Source organism: Parasteatoda tepidariorum, chromosome 4 (genome assembly GCF_043381705.1).
Source record: "Parasteatoda tepidariorum isolate YZ-2023 chromosome 4, CAS_Ptep_4.0, whole genome shotgun sequence".
Lineage (NCBI taxonomy): Eukaryota > Metazoa > Arthropoda > Arachnida > Araneae > Theridiidae > Parasteatoda > Parasteatoda tepidariorum.
The window spans coordinates 11,176,659-11,189,082 of NC_092207.1; the positions used below are offsets into that span (position 1 = coordinate 11,176,659).

At 31.8% G+C, this 12,424-nt stretch overlaps 1 protein-coding gene across 1 annotated transcript in view; it reads right to left on the minus strand.

The window, feature by feature from the left end:
* Nucleotides 1-11,966, minus strand: part of LOC107454059 (potassium channel subfamily K member 13-like) — a 79,416-nt gene extending 67,450 nt beyond the window's left edge. The window contains exon 1 of the mRNA XM_016071111.3: nt 9,681-11,966. Within this exon, the coding sequence (XP_015926597.1) occupies nt 9,681-10,023 (343 nt within the window). The 5' untranslated portion in view covers nt 10,024-11,966. The remainder of the gene's footprint in view (nt 1-9,680) is intronic.
* Between the last annotated feature and the right edge of the window lie 458 nt (nt 11,967-12,424).

Consider the following 12,424-nt stretch of genomic DNA (forward strand, 5'->3'; position numbering starts at 1 on the left):
GTACAAAGATAAATCCATGCAAAAAAAATTTTTTTTTAATAATTAATCAATATTTTTTATAATTTTATATAATAATAGTCGAAAAAGATGTGAATTATAAAGAATACAAATTTTTAAATCATTAATAGGAATGTAATTTTTTATAGCACAATACAAAATGAGAAAGAAATCGATCGAATAGCTCCTCAGAGGAGTTCAAATTTTAAATGTACAATTTTTTTTTTTTTAAAATTTCAACAAATCAGAAACTATTTGTCTGATTTTGTTGAAGTTTAAATTATTATAAGTAATGAAAATTATCGCCCAGAACTATTTTCCAGTTTTAAAACTGTAAAAAAATCTCTGAAATATTAAAGGGAAAAAAAGTATTCTTTCCTTTAGATAACGGTCGAATATATATATATATATATATTCGGAGTTTACGGCGATCAGTGTTCAACTCCATAGCCTTGTAATTTCAAACCCAACCCAGAAGGCAAGGGAACTGTTGGATAAAGTATTTTATTTTATTTTGTAACCACCGTTGAACAGCCGTCTCAACTTTTGGGTTTACGACTTCTAATGATCAACTGCGTAGCCTTGTAATTTTGAACCCAATCCAGAAGACAAGGGAACTCCTGGATCAAGTATTGAGAGAAATTTTGCTTTCGTGGTGGACTTTTTGATTGAACTAACCAGCCTTTGTGTTACATGGAGAGGAAGACCACGAGAACCTCCCAAAGTTGAGGATATTTCACGTCAGCACTGTGGTTGGTGCAAGCCGGATGCGGATTCGCGTCGACCAGTTATTGGTGGGATTCGAACCGGTTTACCTCATTGGAAGATGAACGCTCTATCCCCTGAGCCATCCCGGAATTGGAAGAAATTAGCCCTCGTGGAGAACTTTTTGATTCAATTAACCCGCAAATAGCGTTACACGGAAAGAAAAACCACAATTCACCCGCGGCTAGTGGATTCTAACCCATGACCCGTCGGTCACTAAGGATATTTTAAGTCAGCACTGTGGTCGGTGTGAACCGGAAGCAGAATTCGTATCAAGCAGCCACCACTGGGTTTCGAACCTGGATTCATCGGGATACGAAAGTTCTATCCCCTGCAGTCACCGTGAAACTTAAAAAAACTTAATTAATACTTAGATTAAGAAGAAGAAGAACATCCTTCGCTCGTGTTTTTCTTGTTTGGAGCCACTATTTTTTCAAAGTTAAAAATCTTCTTTCAAAGTCACTATTCTTTCAAAAGTTATTGTCAATGTCAAAGGGTTCTTCATGATTGTTGGATTCAGCTAGTATTTTATAAAACACTAGTGGGCTGCGCCCCCTGCTCGGTAACGCTCGCAAACCAAGCTCGCTACTAACTTAGGTACATTGCAAATGCACAAAATTCTAAAAATTCAAAATAATCATTCAAATCCATATAACAACTTTAAAAAAAAAAAAAATTTTACATCTTNCAAGGGAACTCCTGGATCAAGTATTGAGAGAAATTTTGCTTTCGTGGTGGACTTTTTGATTGAACTAACCAGCCTTTGTGTTACATGGAGAGGAAGACCACGAGAACCTCCCAAAGTTGAGGATATTTCACGTCAGCACTGTGGTCGGTGCAAGCCGGATGCGGATTCGTGTTTACGAGGTGGTGGGATTCGAACCCGGTTTACCTCATTGGAAGGCGAACGCTCTATCCCTTGAGCCATCACGGAATTGGAAGAAATTAGCCCTCATGGAGAACTTTTTGATTTAATTAACCCGCAAATAGCGTTACACGGAAAGAAAAACTACAATTCACCCGCGGCTAGTGGATTCTAATCCATGACCCATCGGTCACTAAGAATATTTTAAGTCAGCACTGCAGTCGGTCCGAGCCGGAAGCAGAATTCGTATCAAGCAGCCACCGCTAGGTTTCGAACCTGGATAATATCATCGGGATACGAAAGTTCTATCCCCTGCAGCTACCATGAAACTTAAAAAAACTTAATTGATACTTAGATTAAGAAGACGAAGGACATCCTTTGCGCGTGTTTTTCCTGTTTGGAGCCACTATTTTTTCAAAGTTAAAAATCTTCTTTCAAAGTCACTATTCTTTCAAAGTTAAAAATCTTCTTTCAAAGTCACTATTTTTTCAAAGTTAAAAATCTTCTTTCAAAGTCGCTATTCTTTCAAAAGTCAATATCAAAGGGTTCTTCATGATTGTTGGATTCAGCTAGTATTTTATAAAACATATTACATTTTTTCAACTTATTTGATCAGAAATCTAAAAAAGTAAATAAAACGGCTGGGGTCACTGAGTTAGAAGTAGGGCAGCTGAATCGTTGTGACCAGAATTTTAAGGGGGCCTATTTTCTTAAAGGGGCAACAGTAATGGTACATTTTCACCCTAGCAAAGGTTTTCAACGATGCTCTTCAATTTAAGCATAATTTCGTTTCAATACAGATCTACAAATGCTCAATGCACAAGGAAAAAAAAACTCATTCCGAATAACTTTTAATTTAATGATCAGATTTCCACGTAAAACAACTCAATCTTAATGATTCGGAAGGGCGATAGGGAAGTGCAGAGGATATTTTAAGTTACAGAATCAGACACGAAAACGTACTTTCTCTGGATAAACATAACCTTACATTTTTGACTGTCAAAATATCAGTTAGCCGCAATCTGGGAAATGCGATCCCCATATTTTGGTCAGGAGAGCAGTTTATGGCCTTTTTACTTTTGGCGTATTTCACCATATCTTGGGAATTTTTTAAGTGAATTAAAAAAAAATTTACTCGCAATTATAAAATTCTTTTATACAAAGTTAAGTCAAGCAAAAAATATTTTTAATTTTTTTTTGTTATATTGTATAATAACAGTGGAAACCATTTCGGATCATAAAGTCTACAAATTTTTACATCATTTTAATGAAGGAAATACAAAATTTGAAAGAAATCGATCGAATAGTTCCTGAGAAATCGAATTTATTTTTGGCATCAATACAGATAATTAAGAAACGAAACGAATATCACTTTATTTATTTCTTAATCCTCTATGTTTAAAAAGCAAATATCAGATGTGGGATAACATCGAAAACTATTTAACTTTTTCTTTTTTGCATCTTTTAAAAATTTCCAGTCCAGCCTATAGTTGTAAAAAAGTTGCCTACTCTTGATGCATAGTTTTAAAAAAATGGGTGATTGTTCGTAGCAAAAGAAGACGAGGTAAATGTGTTCGTTTCATCGTTTAGCCTTTAATTTAATTAAGAGCACCACTCGAATCAATTAGAAAAATACAAACCCGCTGAAGAAGTATATGCAGAATCGTAGTAACATGAATTTATTAGGGCGAATAGTATTTTTATTTTTTTCTACTTGCAAAATTATAAGTAAGTTTCAGAAATACTTACAGCAAAACTAATTACACTCTTTTAAACTAAATTCTTTTACTACAATTTTCACATGAACTTCGTTCTTAATATTTTGAGAAAAAGATTTGCCATGTTTCAAATGTTAAAATACGAAGGTGAAAAATTCCTCTTTTTTTTCCATTAACTTCATTTAAAAAATTTTAAAAGCAGTTAAAAGAAATAATTCGTTTTATTTTAATTCCTAAAATATTTTCTCCTAAACTGGCTGAGATTGTTTTGAAATCTGATAAAGTTATCAAGAAATATAAACAAAAAATGAAACACTGGTAAAAACGAAAAATATTTTGTTCATTTTTTTTTATTTAGTCTTAATTAATCTATGGATTTATGATAATTATATCCTATATGAGTTCATAGATATTTTATATTTTTATAACTTCATTGAAAACACCGATCACAAAAACAATGTTTTTTCAGCAAAATATTTGTGATTTTTTTATTATATTTAAATAAACTACCGAAAATAAAGTTGAGAACAATTTTTTCATTACATTTTTCAAAATCTCCAGAAAATAAGATTGATATGTGTCTAATGATAAAAGGACCTACCAACCAATTGTATGTACCAACCAATTTTTTTCAACCAATTGTAACCAATGGTAGGGGCTTTGTGGCATCTGAAATATTTTCACAATTCGACCAAATATACTTAGCCATTCGGCATATTTATCAAAATTCATTTTCGCTGGTTTTATTTCGAAAACACGAATGTATTATACATTTATTTGACTTTTTTGCTGAAAAAGAAATGCATAAGTATCGTTTTAGGTATTTATTTCAGAATTCTTATATCGTCTTCAACATATCTAATCCCCTCCTTGTCATTGAAAAGCTCATTTGTCAATCACTCGCACGGAGCTTTTATTTCCCAATACCAGAAATTGAGAGATACCAATCTTTCATGAAAATGAAGTATTCTAAAGGTGGTTAACAGTTTGGTTAGTTTTTTTTTGGTGAAAGTTGCATGAGGTTAAAAAAAATAGCTTTTACACTTTAATTATATACTAGATAAACTTATCCTAATTTTTAAAACCTTAAAAATTTTCTGTGACTGAAAGAATGAGTAGACAGTACAAAGTTGAATGCTTAACTTTTGGAAGTACCATACCTTTTGTTATAACTTTATATTAAGATAAAAACCTTCATCACTGTTTAAGAAAATTATTTTGCTGAGTTTGCTTTTCATTGTCAATAACTAAAAAATTATCTGATGCAACATTGTGATGCATTTCACATTTCTAGAAAAACGATTGGAGATAATTCAAATATAAGAATGTTATTGATATGGTTATTGTTTTTTTAGTTATTTTATGTCGAAATTGATAATATGCGTCACTTTAGCGAAAACTATTACGTCGCACTGTGGAACAAAAATCATTTTTCGTGGTCAAAAATTAAAAAAATAAAGTTAAAAGAAAAAAAAACTCAATATGGTTTTTTGTAGTAAAATGTCCAAGGAATATGACGGTGTATTTTGTTTTTTTGGTTTATTAATGGAAATAGCAATTAAATGGAAACAAAGTCAAAATAAAAAAATTAAATTTTTCAGTTAAATTTTATTAATGTGATAAATACTTATAGTAAATAAAAATATTAAAACTATGCGTGATTTATACATAAATGTATTTCCAAGATATATACGAATTCATTATTTTATATAAATACTACTAAAACCAGAGCCATTTCCCTATTTCTGCACTGTACAATGAAATTGTAACTTTAGGGTGCTCTATAAAAAAAGCCTTACGTTGCCGAGGTAAGAAAAAAAAATGTTTACATTTGTTTGGTATATATACTCAATAACTAAAAAAAAATTAGCGGCGAATATTTGCGAATTTGGCTGATATATCGATTTTTATAGTTCGTGTCATTTTTATAATAATGATAAAATTAATGAAAAAATTTTAAAAACAAATTTTGTGTTATAACATTTTTAAAATTTTTTATATCCAGCAAAATAGATTCATTGTTTTTTTTAAATTCGATAATCGAATTTGTAATTAACAATCTTAAATATTTTGATTCAATTTATTTAGTTTAAATTTGTTTTGGTAAATATTTGCGATTTTACATCCATTACTTTATTTATTAAAATTATTAACCACAAATTTGTAATCAAAGATCTTAACTACTAGTAAATAATTTTTATGTATTTATTTACAATTTTTTCAATAATCATCCGCCATTTTGTTTTTTTGAAATTTTGACTTCATATTTGAAATCAGCGACCCAAAAAGCCTATAGGTGATCAATTTTTAGAACATTGAATTTAATTTTCTAATTTTGGCTGCATTTTTCTGATTTTGTCCCACTGTGCGTCGCGGTGAGTCTGTAAATCTGGATATATAAAGAAATGCGTGCAAATTGACAAATAATTGACACAACTTGAAATTCATGTTTACAAAAACTGACATAACTCGAAATCCGTCTTTACGGAAATGAATACAGCTCAAAATGCGTGTCTAAAATAATGGATACAGTTAAAAAGTGTTTACGAAAGCAAACACAGCTACGTCACAGTGAGTTTGTAAATCTGGATGCAGCTCGAAATGAGTGCTTACGATGACGGACAAATCCCAAAATGTGTGTTTACGAAATGGACACAGCTCAAATGCATACTTGCAAAAATAGACACAGCTTAAAATTCACGTTTACGAAAATGGAAATAGCTCGAAACAGGCTTACAAAAATGAACATAGATCGAAATCCATGCTCACAAAAAAAAACCTAACTTGAAATGCTTATTTACCAAAATGAACACAGCTCAAAATTCATGTTCAAAATGTATGTTTTAAATGGTGGACACAGCTCGAAATACGTGTTTACGAAATTGAACATTGCTCAAAATGCGGGTTTAAGAAAATAGACACAGATCAAAATGCAGGCTTAAAATAATGGACACAGGTCGAGATGCTTGCTTGCGGAAATAGAACGGATTTCAAAAGGCATGTTAAAATAATGGACATGGCTCGAAATGCTTACTTACAAAAAATGAACACAGCTCAAAATATGTGTTTACAAAAGCAAACATAGCTCGAAATGCATGTTCGCGAAAACGAGTATGGCTTAAAATGCGTGCTTACAAATATAGACACAGCTAAAAATGCATGTTTAAAATAATGGACACAGCTTGAAATATTGTGCTTGCGAAAAGGGATATATCTATTTAGAAAAATTGATATAGTATTTGATTGCGTTTTTTAAACTTCTCTGATGAGTTTTGTCTATTTTTTAAAGAATAAACTCATGAATACAAATAAATTTGTAAAGTGATATCATCTATTTGTATTGAATTAATTTTATATTGTACAGCCGGACTTCTATTTAACGAACTTCCATTTCGCGAATTTCTCTATTTTGCGAATTTTTTCGAGGAACCGAGAGCATTTTGGAAATTTCTTCTTAAAATAACTTCTGAATAGCGAAGTGAATTTTCTATTTAACGAACTTTTCTTTGAGATCCACTTTTCCTGTTTCCCAAAGTATTTTGAAACATTTCAAACTTGTTAACGCATTTTATGGGAGAAATGACTTTGAATTAATTTTCGAAGCCACTTTTCGCTTTTTGTTTGCATTTCAAACGAAAAACTCAGACAAAGTTAACAGATTTTANCCACTTTCCCTATTTCCCAAAATATCTTGAAACATTTCAAACTTGTTAACTCATTTTATGGGAGAAATGACTTTGAATTAATTTTCGAAGCCACTTTTCGCTTTTTGTTTGCATTTCAAACGAAAAACTCAGACAAAGTTAACGGATTTTATTAGCAATTAAACTTAAGAACCCATGCGGTAATGTGTTTAAAATTATTTTTAAAATAAATGCAGCTATAATTTTATACATAAATGTAGCTTTTTTTATCGTTAAAAATACACATAGCATGATAGTGTAACACTGGATAATGTTTTGCTCTATTCTTTCTTTCCATGCAGATTTCTTTTACGGTTAAGATGTATAAAATAAATAGTAGATACTAGTTTACAAGATAAAGGTGTATCAATTGCTATTTTAATTATGTCTAGCGTTTAGGAATTTAAAACCTGTTTTGTGTTAAGTATTTCAAAAGTGATTTTCTATTTAACGAATTTTCCATATAACGAACTCATTATCAGGATTTAACGAATTCGTTAAATAGAGGTCCGACTGTAATTCACTCAAGATATTTTATTAATTAGTCTCTTTTTAAAAGACTTTAAAAAATCCACAGTTGTTCTAACAAAGATGCCACGGGTGATTTAAGTTTATAATAGTGTTATTAATATTAAGTTGCATTAATTAAGAATTTTAAAACTCACTTTATTTTTTTGAGTTCTGACCACGAAGACATCGCCTAAAAAGTTACACATGGAATATACCACCTAGACCCCGAATTCAGGGACTTCTCTCAATAATGATTATGCAAGGAAAAGTAGGTACGTATTTCCTCGTTTAAACATTTAAAAAATAGGTTGAAAACTGAAAAAGCCCATTTTTTAGTGTCACCTTTCGAACAGATTTAAAACCACAACCGACGATTAACGGGGGAATGCAGCCATACACCCTCATGTCTGTAAATGCAATTTATTTGAGTCTGATTATTTCTTGCATGATTTTGTATACATATATATTCAAGGAAAGGTAAGGAATTTGTAATTTACTAAGTCTCATGAACTGCGCATTAACTGCAAGCATATGAGATTTATAATATAATATATAATTGCAAAGAAAACAAGAAAAATATTAAAAAAAGTGGGAAATATATTTTATAAATTATTAAATTTAAGGAAATTCGAAATTAAATAAAATAAGGGAATATTATAAGGAAAAAATATAGTCTTTTCATCAACTCGCAAGATTATATCAATAACATAAATAGCGCTTTCTAAAACGGTATTAACGGTACAAAACAAAAATAATAACATACAAGACCATATGATGCGAAAAGGCAGAACAAATGCCATGTACTTGCAAAAAGAATTTTAAAATATTTTTCGTCACTAAGTTGCCAAAAAGCAAAATATGCATTTTACGCGTACATGGAGGATGGTGGGATAAATTTTTTAAGCACGTTCATACTCTAGTTAAAAACCGCATTTGAGTTGTTTGTTACTTTGGATTGGCCCGAAAACTGAATTTGCGTAACGTAATAATAATGTACTTACGTAAGTGTAGATACATAAATATTGAGTCAGATTGTTTTCTAAATTGGAACATGAGAGAGTTGTCTCCAACTAAAACTCGATCTGACTCAAAAATGGCTCTAAACTGGGCAAAGCGAGATTGAAAAACGTTGTTTACAGAAAAAGACATTAAAAGTTAACCTGTTTCACTTTTCTATTCAATTGAACTTATCTGTTGTCTTTTTTGGGATCATGTTTCTTTAAATATGCATGCTGTGAAATTCTGGGAAAATCATTGAGGCCATCTTTTGAAAAATTTGGAATTGTGTGTTCTTTTTTACAACTGATTATCCTTCTTTAAATTGATTTTGCAAATTGCTTACATCAGAAATTCTTTATAAAACCTGGAGAAAATGGGGAAATCCTTTACAAGGACTTAACCACCATTAATATAATTTTTTCTGTAGCTGTCGATTGATTTTGAAGGAGTTATAAAAATATACAGAGTCGAATAAAATTTATTTATAACTATCCTAAAATTCTTTTGACCGGACAGTTAGATTTCTTATGAGACTGAGTTCTCTTTAGCCATCGTCAAATTAAAGTGAGGAAAAGAGAAATATTTTCCCTTGTCTGAAAAAAAAATTTGTTACATTTTTCATGCATTAGCGGAAGCTTTGATATAAAAATTATGCAAAATCAAGGCATTTACATTTTGCGTTTATATTATACCAAATAAAAAAAAAACGTGAACAAAGTCAGTAAAAACGTGATTATTAAGTGTTATTTTAAAGTATTTCCCCCGTTATTTTTTGTGTATAGGAGATATCTGAAAAATCATGAAAATTTTTTTAAACACTGAAACAAGAAGAAAGTGAAAAAATAAAAGTACAGAAGTGGGCATACTATAGTTTCGGTCCAATTTACCTTCCACGGTGAATACCAAATGACAGTGGAAAAGTAAAAAAGACAAACACGGGCAAAGTGATATACCTAGAAAAGACAAAAGAATAAACTTGAACAACATGATAAACCTCTTCTTTTGCCTCCAAAACTTGCTTTTCTGTCCCTATTGGTTATACCACTGTTGTACGGGTTAGTCTCTTTAATTTTCTACTGTCATTTGGTGTTTAGACACCGACATTTCTGTTCACGTTTTGTTTAAGAAATTAGTTAAACTCACCGATTGTAGAAACGACTGTGCCAACAAAGTAGAAAGCTCCCGAATAGTCCCATCGTGCTCTCTTGTGTATGATGCCGGCAGCAGAAGCATTTCCGTATTCCCACAGAAGCATTTCTATGTCCTCCATGTCCACAGTATCGTTGTACTTGGCCATGAATTTCCTGTACACCTCCCAGTACTTGCGTCGATCTTTCACTTCTTGCTCCTCTTCCAACCACTGGAAGAGGGCCGCACCCCCCGCCATGTATCCCAACATCACAATCCCCAACAACAGAAATCGAGTGTTGTCTTCGTGCAAGCGCAACGCGCGACAGCAACCTCCCTCTCTTCTCCTCCTGCTCATAAAGAGTTCTTTCTGAGATTGACCACTCCGGATGACCACTCTATTTTTTATAAGTCCATCAGTGAAGACTATAGCAATGCACTCAGGATGCAACGAACGGCTTTTTTAGGTCAAAATGGTTTCTTTACCATCTTGAACCACTTTCTTTTCCTGTCTCAACAGGTTTTCTTTAGACACGAATTTTCTTCCCTTTTTTTGCCCCCTTTCTAAATTATCCTCCTATTGGACTCTTTATTTCTCTCAATTGATCTAAATTATCCTCCTATTGGATTCTTTATTTCTCTCAATTTGTCTAAATTATCCTCCTATTGGACTCTTTATTTCTCTCAATTGATCTAAATTATCCTCCTACTGAACTCTTTATTTCTCTCAATTTGTCTAAATTATACTCCTACTCTACTCTTTATTTCACCCAATTTTTCCAAATTATTCTCTATTTAGCAGTAATTTTCTATTAGCTTTCTTTTATGCATATATCTATACACATAAATTACCTTTTTGTTAAAATATAATATTTCTGACACCAAGTTATTAGTTGAAAAGAAACCACTTTCGGCTGCTATCTTTGTTTGAACAAACATTAATATTTTGATTTGGGCTCCTTTTTTCAACTGGCTATATTTCTAAACAGTTTCGTCAGCAAAACCACCAACAAAAGGTGGTTATTACCAGTAATTTGCTGAATCAATTTTAATACTTATCATCAATATATAATTTGATTCTTTGGTAACTATTTGTAATGAATAGATTCACTTCAAAGGTGAGTAATATATTTCTCATAGAATTTGAAATACTAAGAACGAACGTTATGAATCTAAGCCTAGTTTTGTAGAAAATTCTTTGACTAATTGTATCTCTATATTCAATTTGCTAATCACTAATGTAATCTATGTAGCGAATTAAAAATATGTATTCTTAGAACAATACTTTTCAGCTTGAAGGTTGCATCAGTAGATGTTTTCCAAAATGTTCATACATTCAATTTTTTAAGTTTCCGGACGAGAAACTATTTTACTTTAGGCATTTGTAAATACTTCAAAATATTGCATCATTTTTTTCAATATGCAAAATAACCGATTTCTGTCTGTACAAAAAAAGCGTTTTCGTTCTTCGAGAAATGCTGAATCTAGGGTCTAATCGTGTTTTCAGAATAATTGTGATTGATAAATATATTTTCTTCAGAAACATCAGAATTTACAAAATATACTCAAATATCAAAGTCGGCGGAAGGCAGCGAAAGCAAACTACCATCTATTTTTGCTTTAAATATTTTCTTTTTTAAGCTCGTTGCTATTTGTACAAAGTCTAAATATTCTGACAGCAAAAGGATTTTTTCGAAAATAAAAACACTGTTTTTAACTTTTTAAATTCTTTTCGTTCTTCCAGCAGCTCGAAATGAAATACCACCATTTTTCTTCACTTCAAATGAATATCATTCTTCTAATTAATATTTTTTTAAATCGTAAAATAATTCTTGCCAGCAAAAGAAAAAACAATGCTACTATGTTGCCTTTCTAGTGTTACTAAATGCACAATTAAATTTTTTTAAATTCTTTTAAAATGAGGTCGAACTAACTCTCGTCCACTGACAAAATATTGCATCAGTGTTATTTTTTATTTTTATTTTCTATTTAATTAAAAATGGCACCAATGATATGCCACGGACTGATCAGCGAGTAAAAGTAAGAAATCCAGAAACCCATCTAAAAATGTTCCAGAATGTCCCAGTATATTTTCATACTGTAAACAATATTCCAACTAAATTCTCTCATCTCTGTTCTAAATGATAACAAATGAAACTTACTGCGAATCTTTCTAGAATATTTCCAAACAAAATTTATTATGGCTGAGAGAAAATTCCTCTGATGGAAATGATATCCGATGTTGTTGTGACATCATTGCTTCACGTCCACGTGCAGCAGCCATTCTGTGAGAGGAATGATGCTGAAGATCCTCTTCCACAGTTGGCGCATCGTTATGCCAGCATTGCTATTCAGACAGGCCGCCGCCTCACTATCGACCAATGAAAACGCCTCTTTTTATTCTTTTTAGGGTGGACATTCCTCGCAAAACTCTTTCCGCAGCTGATCGGCATTTAAAAAAAAAATGAAGCATCCTTTCTGTGCATCTCAAACATGGTGAGGGATGAAGTCACGTGGGAGGGATGTTGTGTTGAGTGTGGTCACCATGGAAACGCTCTTGCCCATCTTTTTCCCCGACGCACCTGTTACCCCTCCCCGTCTCTGAAGAGACTTCGCTTTTCCAGGGATGGGAAGTTTCTTCGAAACTTTTCGTTCGAAAGAAAAACATTCTCACGTTCCCGAAAATCGAAAGATAGGCTCAATGAATTCTTTTAAAACTCTCCCTTCTTTCTTTTCTTTTCCCTTTTTTTCATCACCTT